Source organism: Cornus florida, unplaced genomic scaffold, assembly GCF_030987335.1.
Source record: "Cornus florida cultivar Cherokee Brave unplaced genomic scaffold, ASM3098733v1 CherokeeBrave_3.0.0_Hap2_Chr07, whole genome shotgun sequence".
Lineage (NCBI taxonomy): Eukaryota > Viridiplantae > Streptophyta > Magnoliopsida > Cornales > Cornaceae > Cornus > Cornus florida.
Window position 1 is genome coordinate 3,891,884 of NW_026775577.1, and position 21,628 is coordinate 3,913,511.

Here is a 21,628-nt window from a genome sequence, read left to right on the forward strand (position 1 = left end):
GCTTATTTGTCATATTTTTGACCTTTTGCTTTCGCATCAGTTCTTGTTAAGTTCCACGACCTCATGGAAGGTCACTTTAACTTATTAGAGTCTTGTTTCTTGTTTCCGCATCTGGATCCGTTATCGAGTCAATCTTCTGTTCATCACAGGACACGCTGGCCTAAAAACCAGGGTCGTCTTAATGGAATTGCCATGTGGTCGGGGATTGCTAGCCAACCCTCTCCTCGTGATGCTATAGAGGTGTTATGGGTTGGATTGCATTAACGATTTGGTACGATGAAACGGAAATGTTCAGATGGGGAGCGACATTTGCATGACATTGCATTTCATTAGTGTGTATGGTGTATTTGGGATTTGATGACATTTGTTATATACTTGTCGTTGTAATTGTTGATATGTAGTCCCCGTAGTATGATCCCGTTTACCTTTTTACCTGTTCTTTGCGTGGATTCACGGGGTTATAAGAAGTGTGTCTTAGACACTTCCTACTGAACTTTATGCTCACCCCTTTATTATTAACATTTTTCAGGTCATGGCAAAGAAGTGGCGGACGACAGTCGACCACCAGTTTAGTCGAGTTGGCGGATTTGGACTTTTTTGTGATCGATGTGTATTTTACCCTTTTTATTGTAAATAATACTAGGGTTCATTTTGTATCTTTTACATTGTTGAAAATGGTCTTAAGACCATCCATTTGTATTTTGTGGCCTCACTATGATTTCAATAGCTATGTAAGGCCTTAAGGACATATTTTTTTATGTATAACGGATTTGCTTAATTTTAATGGTGTATTGGACTTACATATGGCCTTATGTGATTTTAATACTCCCTAGTTGTGTTAGTTTCATCATCAAATGGAATACTTGGGACAGGTTTGGGCTTTGAGTAAGGTCACCAAGGGACCAAAGTAGTGCCAAAGTGCACAGGATCACAATTTTAGGCTGTTTGGGGCATTTTTGAGGTTCTGGGCATCTTGAATCGATTCAACCCCATTGGACCGATTCAAGGGGGGTCTTTGGTTTAAAAATGGACATACTGCCCATCTTGAACTGGTTCAGCCCCACTGAATCGGTTCAAGTCCCCCAATGCACTATTTTGCCTTCTTCAATTGTTAGCTTGGAACATTTGATTTCGGACGGTCATAACTTCTTTATTCTAAACCCAAATAGGGTCATTCTTGAGTCCATTTTCAAGGATTTTGAGTTAGCTTTCCAATGAGACCAATTTTATCTTCAAATTCCATTCATGTTGAGAGTTATGATCATTTAAGTGGGATAGTGTTGGAATTTTCCTTGAACCGGGTAAGGGTACTTTTAGGAATTCACAACCGATGGCCGTAGTATCATAGAATGACTATTTTAAACCCCATTTGACATGTTTAAGGTCTTATTATCCCCTTTTATCATGAAATGACTATTTTGCCCCTAGTGTGTCCTCGGGTTTGGTTAAGGACCCGGTTAGCGATTCGGACCCCCGATTTGGATTGTTACAGACGGTCGGTAAGGAGGATCGAATGAACTTTCCTGCGTTAACTCCCTCTACCATGACGGTGTGGCCTTGTTACGACCGAACTTCATGGCTTCTTCCCGTCTAAGCCTCTCATGGTGTAGATCGATCTCCATGAACTCTTCTCTTCTAATCCGTTCGCGATGTGGATCCAAATGGACAGATCCTTCCCGATCTTCTACATGATAAACATTTGGCAAAATATCATCAGGCCTGATCTCTTTGCGACGGAAATCTAGGTGAACATTCGCTTCCTGTTCAACCTGGTGAGCAATATTCATTTGCACAACTCTTTCGCCTACCGGAGGCGGTCGTGGAATAATCGGAACTTCTCGGCGCTCCATTCCAGCTCTCAATTCCGCATTCTCTCTTCTCAGAGCTTCAATCATGCTCATTAATTCATCGAGCTTTGTTTGCTGGTCATTCTCTTGTGGATTAAAACTCTCATCTCTTATCATTGTTCTTGATCGAAGCAAAGTCATCAATCGTGAATTCCTGATCAGACCTGAACTCTGCTAATGCGAATATACTAGATTTGGTCTCGGACTGGCTGAATTCCGATCTCGTTCGGTTGGATCTGAATTTTTCCTGCCATGAGCTCGTCAGATCTACCTCTGCAAAACAAATTGTGATTATGCAGATCCGACTCCAATTTCCAAAGATCAATTAAAACCAAGCCTCTACAAGACTGATCATAATCTCGCTGATCTGAATACAACTTCCAGAGATCAAGCTTCTTCTTCACGAATCAATCTCGATCGATTCCACAGACGGCACCATTGAAGATACAAGAAATATTCCCTCTCGATTTGGAAAGAATAATTTTACACTTCAAAAAATATTTTTCTCCTTTTTTCCCTTTCTTTTCAGTCTATTTATAGACTTCAACAAACATTCTAGAAACTTCCTAACTAACTCTTCACGCTGGGCTGATCCTTTGGGCTCATTATGGATATGAGCCAATTTCCTTTGCTTTGAGATTGGGCTTCCAAACTGATCTTCCGGTCTTGGGCCCAATAAGTAATGGTTTGATTGAACAAAGTGTTCTTTCCAGACCCGTTTCCAGTAATCTGGGTTGTACCCGGCCCTGGTCACTTTTGGTATCTTCAGTCATATAAGCAGCTTTATTTGTGGCTATGTTTGTATTCTGTGCTAAGAGTTTCTCCATATTTGGTAGTAATTCTAGAACATGGCATGGTTTATCCAGGTATTTTTTTTTTCTGGAAAAAAATAAAAATAAATTTGTTTTAATAATTTGAGACAAGTTAAAATTGGTATGGCAACTGAAAGTCACCATATGAATCTACCATTCATTTTTAAAGGGGTTAAAGTAAATTTATTAAGTGGTGAAATCTAAATTAGACTTCTGTTAAAAAAAAATTTTAAAAATACAATTTGAGTAATTTTAACAAATTTCAAGCTGAAACTAAAACAAATACTAATACTATGTTCTTTTAACCAAGCAAAGACCTTATCCTCTCGAAACGGGCAAAACTAGATTAGCTTCCAAGAGCAAATAGGGTCAAAGCTTTAAAATTTTAACAAATTATATGTAACGACCCAAAAAGATACCAATAATAATAATAATAATAACAATAGTAACAAAATATATAAAATTTCAGCATGATCTCTTCAGAAAAAAGTCCCTCTACAACCTGTTGAAATACATAAAAATGCAATGGCCTCACTTGGCCTTAAAACTAATCTGTCATGTCCCAATGCACAATACAAATATTATACCACATTCCTAAAATGGTTACATACATATACAAAGTCCCGTTCCTCCATCTCATTTAAACAAGGAACACACTTTAGTTACATCAAGTTACAGTCTATAAAATATGACTAAAATTTAAAAGTCCATAACTTACAACATTATACCAATTAAATTAAAGTTTTACAAAATAGTTAAGATTACATTTACAAAATATTAGAGTTCTAATACAAAAGATAGCAAAATAAAATAGGTATCCAATCTCGTCTAAACTTGTGGTGGATTGTCATCTGCTACCTTTTTTCTATGTTCTGAAAAATGTTAAAAATAATGGGGTGAGCATAATGTCACACCCCGCCTATGGAGGTTGTGTCACGCAGGCGACACGCAGACACTGAGGCTGATTGATGGCATCGCCAACAATGCGCAAGAGAAGGAAAGGGACTTGCATGATCTGGTAGACGACTTGTGCATGGAGATTGCCGAGTGCAAGAAAGAGTTCTCCCAGGCACGCGAGGTCGTGGTGAAGCCAAGGAAGAAAAAGGCGCCAGAGCCTAAAGAGTACGATGGGGCAAGGAATGCGCGCCAGATTGACAACTTCTTCTAGCACATGGAACGGTACTTTGAGTGCATGGAGATCGAGGATGATGAGAAGAAGGTGCAAACAGGCACTATGTACCTCACGGACATTGCCGCTCTATGGTGGAGGCAACGCTTCACCGGTAGAGGCACAAGAGCGGTTGACACATGGGAGGAGTTCAAGAGGCAGCTCAAGAGGTAGTTCTACCCCGAGTGCGTCGAGGATCTCGCCATAATCAACCTAAGGCGCCTGAAGCAGAAGGGTAGCATAAGGGAATATGTGAAGAAATACTCCAACTTGATAATGGGGTTCAAGGTGTTCCTTCCACTCTGCATCAAGTAATGAGATGCCTGGGGCCAGACGAAACCATGGTGATTGACATTCATGGGGACCAGGTTGCAGCTAAGGAATATTATTCAGTAATGTTGAAGAATGCTGGAAAAGGGAAAGCTCCCATCTGTTCAGCAAGCCCGAGATAACAATTACAGGAGCCTCCCTCCAAGCAGAGTGGGGAAGAGGAGCCAGTGGACTTGATCGAAGAACCCCTAGTTGATGTGTAGATCGATCGGTTCCGACCGAAACGAACAACCAGAGTGGGGGAATGACTCACCGTGGAGGAGAAACAGGAGTTAGTTAATTTCTTGTCTCAAAATGCCGATGTATTTGCATGGAGCCACCTAGACATGCCTGGGATCGATCCTTCTGTATCTTGTCACTCCTTGAACGTTAATCCCAATGCAAGACCTGAAAAGCAGAAGCAGCGATGGTTTGCTCCCGAGCGCAACCGGATCATTGCCGAGGAGGTTGACAGGCTGCTTAATGCGGGATTTGTAAGAGAAGTTTATTATCCTGACTGGTTGTCAAACGTTGTTGTGGTGTAGAAGAAGAATGGGAAATAGCGAGTATGCATTGATTTCACCAATCTGAACAAAGCTTGTCCGAAGGATAGCTTTTCGCTGCCGAAAATTGATCAAATGGTGGATGCTACTACTGGGTATGAGCGTTTAACCTTTTTAGATGCTTATTCAGGTTACAATCAGATCCCCATGGAATCTGCTAATGAAGAGAAAACTTCTTTCGTTACCAAACGCGGGACGTATTGCTACAAAGTCATGCCATTCGAACTGAAGAACGCCAGAGCAACTTACCAAAGACTTATTAGCAAAATTTTCAAGGGCCAAATAGGGAAAACCATGGAAGCTTACATTGATTACATGGTGGTAAAATGTAAGAAGAAAGTTGACCATCTGAAACATCTACGAGACGTATTGATGTGTTGAGGCAATATAGAATGAAGCTCAATCCAACTAAGTGCTCATTCGGCGTAAGTTCTAGCCAATTCCTGGGATACGTGGTTAATCATAGAGGCATAGAGGCAAGCCCTGTCCAAGCGGAAGCTCTAACTAAGAATGCCGAGTCGACGACAGTCAAAGAAGTGCAAACACATATGGGACGGATCGTTGCATTGAGCCGGTTCATTTCCAAATTGTCAGATCGCTGCAAATCATTTTTTGACACAATACGAAGCCATGGTAGGCAAGTTTGGGGGGATGAACAGCGCCAAGCATTAACTGCTCTGAAAGAGTATATGCAGAACCTTCCGGTCCTGTCAGCTCTAGAACCAGGCGAAAAGCTATTTTTATATCTCGGGATATCCAGCATCGCGACAAGTGGCGTTTTGATCCGTTGTGCAGAGGGGAAGCAATATCCAGTGTTTTATGTTAGCAAAACAATGACTAAGGCCGAACGACGTTATTCAAAGGCGGAGCAGGTGATACTCTCGCTAGTGCATACAAAAAGAAAGCTCAGGCATTATTTTGAATCCCATCCTATCATCATTCTAACCACTTTCCCTATCAGAATAATCCTGCACAAACCAGACCTCTCAGGAAGGATGACAAAGTGGGCCATAGAGTTAAGCTCATTTGATATCACATAGGAACCCAGAATGGCAGTTAAAGGGCAAGTGGCGGCAGATTTTTTACTAGAATGTGATTCAGAAGACATGGAGGAAGACCTTCGTGGTTGCTTGTGGAAACTCTTTGTCGATGGATCCTCCAATCAGATGGGGGCAGGCATTGGGATCAAACTGTAGACACCAAAAGGTACGTCCTTAAATCAAGCGCTCCGGCTTGAATTCAGAGCTACCAACAATGAAGCGGAATATGAAGCACTGCTGGCAGGACTTAAGTTTGCCAAGGAGCTAAAGGTCAGGAATTTGACTGCCTTTAGTGACTCACAATTAATTGTTCGGCAAGTGAATGGCGAGTATAAAACTAAAGATGAAACGATGGAAGCATATCATTCTGCTGTTATGTGGGAAGCCAAAAACTTTGAAAAAATTGAATTCATTCAAATACCGAGAAAGCATAACGAGGATGCCGATCGGCTAGCATGTAGTGCCTCGAGTTCTGGAGAAACATTGGCAAGGGTGATTCCAGTAGGAATATTAAACCAACCATCTATTTTTGAAGAACCTTCGGGCTCAGATCCTTGGCAGGTGAATGTTATTCCATATGAGCCAAGTTGGATTGATCCGATCATAACTTACATCCGGGATGGTACTCTACCTGAGCAAAGAGATGAGGCTAGGAAAATTAAATCGAATGCTACAAAGTACGCCATAGTGCATAACCAGTTATACAGAAGATCTTTTTTCGGGCCGTACTTAAAATGCGTCACCCCCACAGAGGCTCGACAGATATTGCGAGCTATTCATGAAGGTGTATGTGGAACCATTCAGGAGGAAGGTCTTTAGCGCACAAAGTAATGACACAAAGGGACTTCTGGCCGAACATGTCGCGAGATATGGAAGAATTATCCAGAAGGTGCGATAGGTGCCAAAGGTTCGGACCACTGATCCACCAACCACCTGAGGACTTGCACGTAATGGCCACACCATGGCCTTTCGCACAATGGGGGATGGATGTGGTTGGTCCTTTGCCAACTGCCAGAGCTCAGAACAAGTATGTGCTGCTGGCTACAGATTACTTTACTAAGTGGGTGGAAGCTTAGCCGTACCGGAGCGTGACTCAGACTCATGTAAGATGGTTCATTTAGAGTAATATTATTTGCCGTTTTGGTGTTCCGAGGTCAATCGTCATAAATAATGGGGCTAACCTTGACAGCAAGAAAGTAAGAGATTTGTTGGAGGAATATGGAATTAATCAAAAGCTGGCGGCAGTGAGTCATCCCTAGGCTAATGGACAAGCAGAAATCACAAATAAAACAATCTTTGCTTGCATCAAGAAGAAGCTTGAAGATAAGAAAGGAAAATGGTTAGATAAACTGCCGAACGTCTTGTGGGCTTATAGAACGACCCCAAGGTGACCGACCAGAGAAAGCCCATTCGCCATTGCATATGGTACCGAGGCAGTTATACCGGTCGAACACTTGGTTCCGACTATCCGAAGCTTGGCATGGAACCGAGAGTATAACGACAATATGTTGAGGTTTAATCTCGATATGTTGGAGGAAAAAAGAGATGCAGAGGCAGTAAGGCTTACATCCTACCAACAGACACTTATGAATAGCCATAACAAAAAGGTAAAGCATAGAGACTTTGCACCAGGTGATCTGGTTCTGAAGAAGAAGGTAGGAATGGTTAAGAAAATGGTGGCACCTTAGGAAGGCCCATATAGAGTTGCAGAAGTCTTAGGGAAGGGAGCTTACACTTTAAAAACCATGGCCAGAAGGCTGGTCAACAAGCCATGGAACGCTACGTCTCTGAAAAGGTATTATCAATAGAAAATCGAGTTCCAATTTTATCATCGATCATTCTCAAATTGTGTACGCACGAATGAATGAAATTTTGAAATCTATAAAGAGCTATCTTCTTATGAAAAAATTGAATGTCTAAAAATTAGCAATGTAAGTGGCAGCTGGTACTATGAGCCGAACGCCAAAAACTTGCCAAAAAATAAAAGAGTAAAAGTGGCAAGTGGCATTCTAGTCGAGCGCCAACCACTCAGCAAAGTAAGTGGCAGCTGGCACTATGAGCCGAACGCCAAAAACTTGCCAAAAAAAAAAAAAAAAAAGAGTGAAAGTGGCAAGTGGCATTCTAGTCGAGCGTCAACCACTCAACAAAGTAAGTGGCAGCTGGCACTATGAGCCGAACGCCAAAAACTTGCCAAAAAATAAAAGAGTGAAAGTGGCAAGTGGCATTCTAGCCGAGCACCAACCACTCAGCAAAATAAGTGGCAGCTGGCACTATGAGCCGAACGCTAAAAACTTGCCAAAAAAAATTAAAAGAGTGAAAGTGGCAAGTGGCATTCTAGGCGAGCGCCAACCACTCAACAAAGTAAGTGGCAGCTGGCACTATGAGCCGAACGCCAAAAACTTGCCAAAAAATAGAAGAGTGAAAGTGGCAAGTAGCATTCTAGCCGAGCGCCAACCACTCAGCAAAGTAAGTGGCAACTGGCACCGTGAACCGAACGCCAGAAACTTGCACAAAAAACTTTTGCGGTGACACACTAGCTGAAAGCCAACCACTGACATACAGAGAAGAACCAGATCAGATAGCATTAAATCATTAAATCAAGGGATTTATGGTAAGAGTTTGATCAAAAGTCTGCCATCTCATTAATGATGAAGTTTAAGAGTTACAAAAAATGATGAGGTATACAGATGGCAAAAATATAAAAGAAGGAAGGTTAATACATCAAAAAGGTTCTAACTAGAAGCATTTGCCCCGTTAGCTTCTTGATGGTGCTAAACGGCCTCCTCATCATTGTTGGCGTTACCATCCTCACTGGAAGGAGAATTAAGCTGAATGACAGAATCATTCTGCTGAGTCCTATCCTCAATAGCATTGGAAGAATCATTCCGCCGAGGGTTATCTTCAGCAGCAGTGACAAATGGAGTCACGGTGGACAGAGGAAGAACGTCTAAAGTCAGAGCGGTAGAAGGAGTAGGAGTGATCCGGGAAGAGGCAATCTCTTGGCACTCATCAAATATGCCCTCAGCAAGGGTGGAGTCTGGATTGGCATAAATTCCCAGAGGATCAATCTCCAGCTCCCTATCAACCTCATCAGGGGTAGAACCAGTCTGACCCTCACCCGGAACACGGGCATAACCCTCTCAGAACCCCTGAGCATATCTGAGGGCCCTAACTCTGGAAAACCGAGCGTGCAGAGCTAGCATACCACCATTTACCCTACTAATGGTGTCGAGTAAAGCATTGCGCTCGTCTAAAGCCCTTTTCTCAAAGGCCATCCGAGCGGATTGCTCATCACTCAGAAGGCGTAGCAGTTCTTCCTTTTCAGCCTTAAGGGATTCTCGCTCGGTATGCCAGACGCTCTTCTCGAGCTGCAAAGCATTCCTCTCATCCTGAAGAGAGTCCATCTCCTTCTTCAGGGAGTCCCTCTCTTTTTCAACTTTGCCAAGCTGAACCATCAACCCAGTCTTCTGAGCAGCCAAAGCATTGTTCTCCTTATTAGCTGCACTAAGGCTGTCAGAGAGCGTGCGAACCTTGGCATTCACTGGCTCAACCTGCTTTTGCATAACCATCATCTCGTACAGGGTCTGTAGAGATATACATGACAACTAGTTAAGCCGAGCAGATGGTTAGAAGAAATCAAGTGTAAAGACTATATAAAGATTCATTGACTAAGAGGCAGAAGTTACCTCCGTGGCAGATAAGGGAAACCGGCTGAACACTTCCTTCTGAGACAGACCCTTGGCTACCTCAATGTCCTTAGGAGTCCACATGCTTCTGTAGTATGCCATAGCGGTCTGACCATCCTTGAACATGGTCTTATTCGGCTTTACAGACGATCCGTCTGTTCGAATAAAGCGAAGGTTCCATGGTGCCGTTCCTGAGGCAGAGACATGCCCAGAAGGGGTAAGAGGCCTAGTTAGAGGAGGCCTGGTTAGAGGTTGCACGGACACATTCGGCCCAGAAGGCCTAACCCTCTATGACAAAGGAACGTCATCGAGGCTCAGGGCACTGTCAGGCTGATGCCTTTTTCCTCTTGTCTTTTCCCGTGCGGAAGAAGTAGTAGAGCTGGGAAGGTTGCTGACAGAGGGGGTCACATTCGGACTAGCGGTTGTTGTGTTGGAGATCGGGTCAATAGCCATCACAATCGGATCGGTGGAATGAGTGGAACCAGAAATGGTGGCGGAGGAAGATACTGAAGCCGGAGAAGAAGTTGTTGCAGGGGCAACAACGGGCCTGGGGGCAGTTTTCCTCCTGCCAAATGAAGGGATCTGGAGTTGACTCATTGTCTTGCCGAGAGCTGAGAGAGCAAGGAGGTTGTCTGAAGTAAGGAGGTCCGAGCAGGAGGGAATGTCGGTCAGAACGTACTGCTTCAGGTAGTTATCCCTATCCCTGCACACACCGTAACTCAAATCATCACAAGGAATACCTAAGGAACGGCACAAGAAAGTACAAAAGCGAGGAATGCAAATCTCGCAAGGACAGTCACTCTTATGGGTTTTGTATTTTTTATAAGAAGAGACAGAGCACTCTCCAAAAGCGCTCGGGATAGGGAAATCCTCTGCAGCTGGAGAAAACCAGGCTCCCTTAACCCCGATTATATTTTTCCTCCAACCTTTCTCAGATTTGATCTTATCTTTGCAAATGGACCTCTTCTCAATGGGGTAGAAGTGGTAAAACGGTTCATCAATTCTGATTTTGCTAACCTTGTAACAGAGGAGAAGATTTACGAAGTCCAGATCTAGACCTCTGTCACGGATCAGAAGCAACGTAACAGATAAAATCTTAAGGAAGTTTGGGTTTACTTGCAAAGGGGAAAGTTTCAGTTTATTAAAAACGTAGCAAAAGAAGGGATGCAAAGGGAACCTAAGGAGGTTAAGATGAAGATGTGAAAACTAAACCTCGCCGGGAAGAAGGCCAGCACCGGTTCTAATATTCACCTCTTTAGGGCAATTTCTAATTTGTATATCGTCAGGAAGGTGAAGTCTCATGCGAAGAATATCTAGATCTACAGTCATGGTGAGAATGAACGAGGATTTTAAGGAAGAAAAAGAGGTCTTCCGAAAGAAAAAGGCAAATGAAACTAACCTCAGAGTGTGAGAACGTCAAGGAGTACTGCAAGGTCGCTGGAAAAATGAGCTTTTGTAAGAAATCGCCGGAGAAGATTCGAGCAATGAAAAAGTGAGATGGAGACGATAAAGAGAATCGATGGAATATCTATGAGGCTTATAAAGACAAGGTGGGCCCGAGGGCCGAGGAGTCAGGAAAACGAGGAGTTTTTTGAATCTCGAAGCACCGACACCCAAATCTAACCGTCCATTCTCCCATGCGATCTTCTCGAGCCGTCAAGTCATGATTAGCAGCCTCTAATAATTACCCCCTAATTATTAGGGAGTAATTATGGGAGCAGTTGAGGATACAATAAGTGATATGGACCGGTTATAGTTCGCTGGCTTGGAATCGGGGCAAACAATTGAAGTATAACCCATACAAAAGCACCATGGAATAGGCCGAGCTTGGAGGATCCACTGAAGATGACCGAGCCCATTGGAAAGAAGGCCCAAAAGAGATAGACCAGCAGCACTGGTAGTTGCCTATAAAAGGACAGTGAAGAGAATGAAATAGGGGAATGGATTTTTCATTATTGAAAATGTAACAAGATTCTGTCAAAATAAAGATAAAAAAATCTTTGCATCTTCATATTCCAAGTCATGTCGTTGTATTCTTCCCTGTAATTTAAATTTATTCCACATCGACTCACTATTGCAAGTCTTTTTCTTTATTTAGATTCAGGGACAAAAATATCACCAGCATCAAAAGTTGAAGTTACAGATGCATAAAACCCAAAAACAGTAACCCAAAACATATTTCATCTGTTTCAAAAAAAAAAAAAAAATTGTCATATTTTATTTTTTTATTTTTCTTAAAATAATTATTCATTTTCTTTTTTCAAACAATATATTTTACAATATTTTATATATATTTTTTGAATTAAAAATTTTATAGGCCGAAAGAAATACTTAAAAGCAATTTAAACTTGTTACAAATGGACAAAGTGCAATCAATCAAGTAATAATATAAATGAAAAACACACACCACAGTGGTTTCGGATTATATAGCTTTCGGATTATATAGCCCGTGTACACAATAAAGATAGCTAAAAATATTTGAAGGAAAAAAAGAGATTTACGGTCTCATTAACCTTAATCCCAATATATTCTTTTTGTGTATCATACTCTTACCTATTTTGGGTTTTAGTATTTTAAGAAAACGAACCTTTCTTACCGGATACAACAGAGACTTGAAATCGAATAGAAACCGTAAGACAAAAAATGGTTAAAAAAAATTTGGATCAAAATCCGGTGAAACAAGAGTTTTGAAGCCACAATAATGACCAAAAATAAAACATAAATAAATTGCACTTTTTTTGGGGTCACCAAACTATGATTCTGACGATTGCGGTTGAAACATGGAGGGAAGAATATACCAACAAACAGATATTTTGGAATGCTAAAGAAGTCGTGTGGAATTAAACTAACTAGTAAAAACAAAGTAATCTGTACGGACAGACAGCGGTTGGTCATTGCATAGAATTCCATCAATATTTTTAAATTTTGTTAAAAATATTCAAATCACTGTCCTACACTGGTCCAAGCCATGGGCCATCTCTAGCACCGTGAAAGTTCCGAGTAGACAGTAATGAAAATTACTTGTGAAGCCCCCAGTAATGAAAATCTATTCTTCTTTCTTCATCTTTTTTCTTTCTTTGTTTTTTTTTCCAAATTTATTCTTCATTGACTGACTAAAACAAAGTCTTTCTCTTTGTTTAAGTCTTGTGGGCAAATCATTTTATTATATACCTAAATTACAAGGAAATGAAACTCATTCTCTTTATTGTCCATCTCTTCTTGCCGAGTTCTCAAGAAGACCTAACCAAACAGAGAAGATGAATCAATTTTCCTTGTCTGTAACAATCTCATGCTTTCTTTTATTTTGTTTTTTATATAACAAAGCTATGTAAATTTATCAAACAAGACAGATAATTATCATGTCTAAATTCCATTTTTTTTTTTTTTCACTTTTTGGTTGCAGGTTCAGCAGTGGAATAGAGTCAGCAAATTTGGTAGTGAGCTCAGATCTCCTCCAACAATCATGGAATGAAAATGAAAAATTGAAACTTAACGGGGACAACAATCAAAGTGATCCAAATTTGCTTCCCTCTCTTAAGTACAGAGATTATACACATCAACTCTTTGGTACTATTGTAGCTTTTGGAACTTCACCCACTTGTACCGTACAACATTTTGAAGGAGTAGGCAGAGAACTAATTTCATCGGAAACTCTTAGAAGAGATTCTTTTCCTTGCTTTGATTTTCTCAGGACCAAAAGCAACCAAGCCTTCTCCATTCACAAAGATGCAATTTCCCTTTTTCGATCTCGGTACAATGAGCTCTCTGACCTGAAAAAAAAGCTGGTAACACTTCTCAACTTCTATTTGTTATGTTAGTTATGGCAGTTTGTGATAATTGACCAATTTGAGAAAGATTAGACCATATGAAAATGTGTGTGTGTTGTGTTTGCCATTCTGATCCTGTCGTATGACTCAAATGAATGCATAATCAATTACCCTTTTGGTTGCCTTTATCAAATTCTACAAAACAATTCAGTAGAATAGATGTTTGCAGCTCATTGCACTTCTTGCATAAACAATGGGGGGTGTGTATCTGTGTGTTGGGGGAGACTGGCCTTCTGATCACAAGCATGAATATATTAGTATCAAGATTGACATTACATATCATTTCTAGTTCATGGAATATTAGTTTCGTAATGAGCAAATCCAAACCCCAACTGATATTGGGATTCATTGTAGCCTCATAGTCAACATTGGCGGCATTTGTACCACAAAACAACTGATGACAATTAGACACCTTTGCATTGAAATATTTGCAGCCCAATGGGTGTCACCAAAACAGGAAATCAATTTTCATTTAAGACACAAATGTTTCATGTTAACCATTCAAATTAGATTGATAGAACCTGGAAAATTCGGAACGCCAGAAACTAATCTTGAGGGGGGTGTGTGTGTGTGTGTGTGTTTCCAGCTTGACATTATGCGGCATGACATTATGACCAATACGTCCACTCGTATAATTATCACAGGACACTCTATAGGGGGATCCATTGCCTCCCTCTTCACCTTATTTCTGCTTGAAAGCATTCCCCCGAAAGCCAAACGCCCCCTTTGTATCACTTTCGGCTCACCCCTTATTGGTGACTATGGCTTCCAACAAGCTATACTCAAACGCCCAACTTGGAATTCTTGTTTTCTGCATGTAGCCCCTAACTGTGATCCGATCCCCAAACTTTCCGTCTCAACTTCCCAAAATGGAAGTTACCAGCCATTTGGTACATTTCTCTTGTGTTCTGAATCCGGCTGTGCCTGTTTTGAGGAACCTGAATCAGTTTCAGAATTGCTAGTGGCAATGAGATCGGCTAGTGTTGGAAATCAAGATCCTAACCACTATACAAGGATTTTGGAACGCCTCAAGTGGAAGGCAATCTGTAAGGGAAGTTCAGTGCTGACTGGCCTGCTTAATACTCTTCGAGGAGAAATTGTCACACAGCTAGATGCAATAGGAATTAAGAACGTCTCACAGGTAACTCAATCCTATTTCTATTTGATTCATTCTTTTAAGATATTGTGTTTAACCCGTCTCAAGGTATAAATAATAAGAAGAAAATCTCAGAAAGCATTATTTAGACTCATCAAAATAATGGCATTCTTTCAGTACACTCATCAAAGCTGAAGCATGTAGATGCAAAATTTGTAATGTTTAAAATTTTGTGTCCTTTGATGATGTTTTACTTGTTTCTCACGTCATTTTTTCAAATCATAGCTGCAGCATTTGGGGAACAGTGAAATCAATGCCCTCATAACGAAAGTTGAAGAAAGAACAAAACATCTTGTACATCAGAAGAAGGCTGCTGTTGATCCCAACAAAAAACTGAATAATAGAAAAATAGACATGGCCAGAATTGGACGGTACAAGAAGGAAAATACAGGTAATAGAGGCTACTACAATAGTTACAAAGAGAAGAACTTGAGGGACGAAAGCCGGGAACATATGATCGTTTTCCATAAAAAACTCACCATTTACTGGAAGAAAATGGTTGAAGAGGCAGATAAGATGCCCCAGAACCAGAAGGAGGGAGCATCCTTTGTTACGCGCTGGCTCTATGCAGGAACAAACTATAGAAGGATGGTTGAACCGCTTGACATAGCTGATTACTATGGGAAAGGTAAAAGGGACTACATAACTCAAGGAAGATCTGCACATTATGTCTTGTTAGAGCAGTGGCTGAATGATGATACTAAACCAGAAGTTCAACGAAACAATGCAAGTGTGAGAAAAGCAGCTTGCAGTCTTACTGAGGATTCTTGCTTTTGGGCACATGTTGAGGAGGCTATTCTTTCATGCAAGTCATTCCAGGCTAGAGAAACCAGTCCGGCAGATAAAGAATCCTCAAGGGAGAAGTTGAAGGAGTTTGATCGCTACGCGATGAATTTGATAAACAATTTTGGGGTATCCACTGAGATTTTCTTGGAGCGGAGCAGCTTCATGCAATGGTGGGAGGAGTATGATAAGATAATGGGAACTGAATATAATTCAGAACTCATTCATTTCATGAGGAATCGCAAACATAAACAATATGTTTAGTGTTGGAAGCTCTTCTAACGCATAAACCTAACTAGTTATGCTTGTGTGAATCTTGTGTTCTACTATTATATGTTTATGGACTTGGCTGTGCCAATTGCCCTGTACTTGAATATTTTCCCAATTAAATAAAAAACGAGTAGATGATACTAAACCAGAAGTTCAATGAAACAATGCAAGTGTGAGAAAAGCAGCTTGCAGTCTTACTGAGGATTCTTGCTTTTGGGCACATGTTGAGGAGGCTATTCTTTCATGCAAGTAATTCCAGGCAAGAGAAACCAGTCCGGCAGATAAAGAATCCTCAAGGGAGAAGTTGAAGGAGTTTGATCGCTACGTAATGAATTTGATAAACAATTTTGGGGTATCCACTGAGATTTTCTTGGAGTGGAGCAGCTTCATGCAATGGTGGGAGGAGTATGATAAGATAATGGGAACTGAATATAATTCAGAACTCATTCATTTCATGAGGAATCGCAAACATAAACAATATGTTTAGTGTTGGGAGCTCTTCTGATGCATAAACCTAACTAGTTATGCTTGTGTGAATCTTGTATTCTACTATTATATGTTTATGGACTTGGCTGTGCCAATTGCCCTGTACTTGAATATTTTCCCAATTAAATAAAAAAACGAGTACATTTCTTTTCTTAATTGTCTCCTTAGTTCTCTATTCTCCTTTTGTTTTATTTTTATTTATTTATTTATTTTTGAGTAATGATAGAGAGGTCCGACAATTAATTTTATGTGAGTAAAGGCTAAATTCTAATCATATAGTATCCTAATAATTTGATTTTTCTTTAATGGTTGGATGTATTTATCTTCAGCTGTTCTTTAGAGAGTCCAGAAAATTTGTACATAATATTACATTAATTACATACAAATGTAGACTCCCTATAGAGTATAGAGAGTAGAACTTAATTTTTAAAGACAGTATACTCCCTATAGTCTACTTAAAAAATGTGTTTTCATGAGAGAACTAACAATAGGAGCACCCAGGTTTCAAACAAGTTTCTTAAAGTTCCATTAAATTCAATTAATTTTGTTGTAGAAATATATTTAAATTCATTCTCTAACAAAATAGACCCACAGTCAGATAACTAGTATACTTGAGCATTTAGAAAGCAAATGCTTCTATTTCTAATGTATCACAATGTGAGAAGAAAAGCTCTGTCAATTTCACACACAAAAAAATTCACAATTCTGACAGTCAAAGAACGAGTGTATTTGAGAATTCAAAAATAACAGCTTCTATTTCTAATATATCACTGATCAAAAAAAAAATGTCAATTAAAAAAATATATATATCATCAGACTCAAGATGTGACACCAGAAGGAGAAACAAATAATTGCACCAAAAAAAACTCAGTATCTCCAACGGTTGATCGAAGACCCAACATAAGGGTTATTGAAAGGTCTGCTGAAAAAGAGAGAGTTAGGGTTTGAGAGAAAGTGATTGTTTGGAAAATCTATAACCCAATAGTTAGGGTTTGAGAAAAATTGATCGCTTCGAAAAAATATATAACCCAAAGCCCTAATTTCTAAGTTCCATTGGATGCTCTAAATATTCCACGACACAAAATTCCATACCTTTATTTTTATTGTCGTGGTGACGATAATGTTTTGATCGGTGACAAAGTGATATGGTCCAGATGAACTGCCGGCGACGGTGTGATCGGTAGCAGGTCCTCTCTCTCTCTCTCTCTCTCTCTCTCCATTGACTATTGGCATTCAAGTTTAAAAATCGTGTGAGAATTGGGCGCACGGTGGGGAAATAGGGGAAATTTTGGGGGGTGGGGTGATTAGTCACACAACTTTTTTTAACAAGGCTTGATGCGATTCCTAGTTCAAAATTATCGGTTTCAGGCCCTCACTTTATATAATTTAGGTTATTAGACTTTAGGATAATATTGCCATTGCTCATGAGTTGTTGCATGTTCTTAAAACTAAGAAAATGAAATTTAATTTTCTAGCTCTAAAACTTAATATGGCAAAAGCATATGATTGTGTTGAATGAAACTTTTTATGTTGTATGATGAACAAAATGGGCTTTGCAGATCAGTGGATCAGTGGGTGAAGATTATTGGGGAATGTATCAATTCAGTCTCATACTCTTTAAAGATAAATGAGGAGTGTGGGATTGTTTTTCAACCATCTAGAGGCTTAAGGTAAGGTGATCCAATTTCTCCATACTTGTTTTTGTTTTGCACGGAAAGGTTGTCTCTTCTTTTACAAGAAGCAGAAAGGTAAAAAAACAAATTCAAGGGTGCATGCAGCTTAAGAAGTGGTTGCTCTGCTATTTCTCATTTGCTTTTTGCCGACGATGCCATTTTGTTTTGTCAAGCCATTCCATCGCAAGCAGAGTCGTTGAAGGACATTCTCACAAAATATGGTCTATTAACAGGCCAATTGGTCAACTTTGACAAATCTAGCCTTTTCTTTAGTTCTAACACACCCTTAGACACAAGAGACAATCTTAGAAGGGTCTTGGGAATTCGAAATGTCGATTGGATCAATAGTTATCTGGGCCTCCCTTCAATTATTGGGAAATCTAAAACTGATACTTTTAATTACTTGAAAGAAAAGGTCTCTACAAAAGCTAAATCTCTTAAAGGGGAATATATGTTTAAAGCAGGGCGTGAAACTCTCCTGAAATCGGTCTTCTCTGCTCTCCCTAATTGTTCTATGCAGTGCTTTAAGATTCCTCTCTCAACTCTGGATTTTCTGAAAAGTAAGATGAAGAAATTTTGGTGGGGAGGCAAGATCGATTCCAATAAGATTCATTGGGTCAGTTGGCAGAAATTATGTGAGCATAAAAAAGAGGGTAGATTGGGATTTCGTGACCTAGAAGCTTTTAATGTTGCATTGCTTGCGAAATTGGCTTGGCGTCTTGAAGTGGGTGACGATTCCATGCTTTTTAAGATCTTCAAAGAGAGATATTTTTGCAATTGTAATTTTATCAACTCTCCATGTAATGCTGGTTGTTCATGGTTATGGAGAAGTTTGGTAGCTACAAAAGAAGTGATTAAAAAGGGTATGAAATGGCGGATTGGAAATGGTAAATCAGTTAATGTGTGGAAAGATCTTCGTTACCAGGGAAAAAGAATTTTAACGTGTCATCCCTTCCATCTGGTAATGATATTCAATTGGTGGGAGATCTTATGGGCGGACACACTAGATGTTGGAAACGAGATTTGGTTTTAAATTCATTCACCCCTCTTGACGGTGAAAGAATTCTCCAAATTCCCATCTCTTTTGAAGATGCTTAGGACACAAAGATTTGGGGATTAACTGCTGATGGAAAATTTTCAGTTAAAAGTGCTTATTTTTTAGCCTTAGATGTGTTGAAAATATCAAATTCTTTTGCACCACCAGGGGAGGGTTGTAGCTATTCATCTCAGTTGGAAAAAAATTGGAAAGAGATTTGGCATTTGTAAACTACCAAAAAGGTGCAGTTCTTTATATGGCAATGTGTCCACGAAAAAATTGCCGTCAATTACAACTTGAAAAAAAGAAAAATTAAAACAGAGATTATGTGTAAGATATGTGGGATAGCAAAGGAAACAGTGGACCATCTTTTGTGTTACTGCAATTTTGCTCAAAGGATATGGAAATTAAGCCATTTGCGGTTGGATTTTTCAAAGTCAATTCGACAATTTGGCAGATGAGATGGCTTGCCTTGGTTGAACTATGGAAGAATGATGATTGTTATATGGAATGTGCAAGTCTCGCAACATACATTTGTTGGTATTTATGGAAAAACATAAACAACTTCATTTTCTTGTCCAAAATGATGGATCCTCAAACTCTAGTTGAAAAGGCCGTTTTTAACTAACATGAATTTTCTGAAGTTCAGAAACAAAATAAATTGTTATCCATTGCTCCTCATCATGCTCCGCTTCAAAGTCCTCAGTGGAGTTTTCCTCCTAATGATTTTGTTAAAGTTAATGTTGATGCAACTTTCAGTTCTTCTTCAAAATCATGTGGGGGTGGCTATGTTGCTAGAAATCATGAAGGGCGTGTTCTTAGTTTGGGCTCTTGGCTATTTCAAGATGTTTCTTCACCAGTGGTAACTGAAGGTCTTTCACTCCGAGCGACAATACAAGTTTGTTTACAATGGGGCTGGCCTAAAATTATTTTTGAAGGGGATTATCAAACAATTATGAAGTTGTGCTCATTAGAAAAAGCTTTGGCCACGATTGTTCGCGATATCAAGGTTCTTCTTCAACATAGAGAAGATTTTTCGTTGAATTGGGTTCTACGACACTGTAATAAGGTGGCTCATGAAATATGTAGATGGTCTTTTCTTTCCAATTTTTTTGAGCCTGTATGGTCCTCGGTTCCTGCTTATGTTGGAGAAGCTTTGCTAGGGGATTTGTGTTGATTTTTCTATTTCTTTGTTCTGGTTGCCTTGAAAAAAAAAAAAAAAAGAAACAAGAAAGAAAAAAGACTTTACGAGATCATTTCATAAAATTTAACTCATAATGTATAAAGTCATATGACGCAAGGATAACGAATGAGATAGGGACCAAATAAATTTAGTCACTAATACCTACCAAAACGACGTCACAGGCGACATTGCAAGAACCGCGGGAGTGTGATTTCTTTTCCCACCAAACAATTAGTGACCAACCTTATAATGAGGGGTGCTAATCACAGTCGCATTCACGACTATGGAATCTCAGTCGCTAGTTTAGTAATTGATGCGTGTATTTTCTTTCTCAATAATTAATTACTATTTTTATGTTAACGTCTTTTTGGGTCTCTCATTATATATAATTACTACACTAGCCTCCTAACTGAGAAACCAGTAAAAAAGTATTATAATCTGATTCCCTCTCTAAAATTATTTGATTTTTTCAAATTCCTATTCTCGGTTTGAAAAAAAGTATAATTTAGCAACGAAATTAATTTTGTCAGTAAAATTTTCGTCACAAAAGGTCACTTTTGTTACGTATCTTCTCTCTTATTTTTATCAATTTAAATTTATATTAGATGCTATGGAGGTAAAGGAAACACTTGGCACACGTAATCTTGAACCATCAATGACATCTTCATTTCTCACCATCTATCTTATACCAATATAATATTGCACTTGAGAGGCTCAAGATAAGCACTACACTAAAAAAAACAAAAAAAGGTAGATGAAGAGAAAAGGACATTTACCTTTTCATTTTTTTTTTCTGCTTAAACAAATCTAATATTAAATGACACAAAGGTCCCTCCAGATTTTGTACAAAACTGCAAATTAATGTGTATAAATTTTTATTTATTTATTTTTTATTACATTTCTTGTTTAAAATTTTTCCTACATAAAAATTAGGGATTATTACATATAAATGGGGTTAGGGTTTCATATTTACCAAGAGGCTGAGTCAAAGTCTCATATTTCTTAAAAATGAGGTTGACTAAATTGATGACATGGCACATGAATTATTACTGTTTAAAACTTGTGGTGCCTAAAATGCCCTTCTCACTATTCCAGCACATTTACCTTATTGCCCCCGTTTAATTTAGTCACTCAACTCTAAAGCATTGTTGCCCTAAAATACACAGTCGTGCGTCACAAATCCAGCGAAGCAAGCCCAGGCAAACACAGCATCACCGAACATGGAACCCTAACCCTCCCTCATCTCATTCGTGAAGAGCCCTTAAGAGCCCTCTCTCTCTCTCCCCCCCCCATCTCTGTAACAGGATTGAAGCGTAGCCGTTGAGCCCTAACCCTCATTCAAGCCCTCTCTCTTTCCCCCTCTGTAACAGCAAAGCACTTCTCCACGTCTAACCGTCGTTGGTGCGCCTTCTCTGTAACCCAGCGAAGCACTTCTCCACTTCTGCCATTCATTTATTGTTGTTCTAGTAATATGGTAAGTACTCTCTCCCTCTTAACACACACACGTTTATTTTTTAGATGATTATGGTCCTGATTTAGTGTTATAATTTTTTTTTTTTTTTTTCCAATTGGATGTCTGATTTTCATGTAGGTTATGTTTATATATATTCTCCTCTTATAATTTCTATTATGCAATCATATATATAGAATTTCTATTCTGCAATCAAGATTGTTGTTGCTCTGTTTGTTGTATATGTTTGAAATGTGCGTAACAAAATGTTGCTCTCTTGTGCGTGACAAAATTAATTTTTAAAACTCAATTTTATCCCACCAACAAAGGCAAAATTTT

General features: G+C 39.4%; 2 protein-coding genes across 3 annotated transcripts; both read left to right on the plus strand.

Moving 5' to 3' along the window:
- Positions 1–12,459: 12,459 nt before the first annotated feature.
- Positions 12,460–16,103, plus strand: LOC132315818 (senescence-associated carboxylesterase 101-like). 2 transcript variants are annotated; one of them, XM_059814230.1, is made up of 4 exons: positions 12,460–12,699; positions 12,829–13,210; positions 13,839–14,393; positions 14,640–16,103. In XM_059814230.1, exons 1-4 carry the CDS (start codon positions 12,683–12,685, stop codon positions 15,453–15,455), a joined length of 1,770 nt encoding a protein of 589 aa, XP_059670213.1. In that variant the 5' UTR covers positions 12,460–12,682; the 3' UTR covers positions 15,456–16,103. The 2 variants fall into 2 exon arrangements, with proteins under 2 accessions (XP_059670213.1, XP_059670212.1); XM_059814229.1 differs by having other exon boundaries at positions 12,461–12,699; positions 14,634–16,103.
- A 1,359-nt stretch (positions 16,104–17,462) lies between these two features.
- On the plus strand, positions 17,463–19,833 carry LOC132267611 (uncharacterized). The gene is made up of 3 exons (XM_059768747.1): positions 17,463–17,617; positions 17,726–18,581; positions 19,306–19,833. The coding sequence occupies exons 1-3, from the start codon at positions 17,463–17,465 to the stop codon at positions 19,831–19,833; spliced, it is 1,539 nt and encodes a 512-aa protein (XP_059624730.1).
- The last annotated feature ends 1,795 nt before the right edge of the window (positions 19,834–21,628 follow it).

Excerpts from the sequence above, each read along its gene's own strand:
- LOC132315818 (XM_059814229.1), top strand. Across the intron at positions 13,211-13,838 it reads CTGACCTGAAAAAAAAGCTG|CTTGACATTATGCGGCATGA; the intron begins GTAACACTTCTC and ends GTGTGTTTCCAG. Across the intron at positions 14,394-14,633 it reads GAATTAAGAACGTCTCACAG|CTGCAGCATTTGGGGAACAG; the intron begins GTAACTCAATCC and ends TTCAAATCATAG.
- LOC132267611 (XM_059768747.1), top strand. The coding sequence starts at position 17,463 with ATGAAACTTTTTATGTTGTATGATGAACAAAATGGGCTTTGCAGATCA. Across the intron at positions 17,618-17,725 it reads CAACCATCTAGAGGCTTAAG|CTTAAGAAGTGGTTGCTCTG; the intron begins GTAAGGTGATCC and ends GGGTGCATGCAG. Across the intron at positions 18,582-19,305 it reads CGTGTCATCCCTTCCATCTG|AAACAAAATAAATTGTTATC; the intron begins GTAATGATATTC and ends TCTGAAGTTCAG.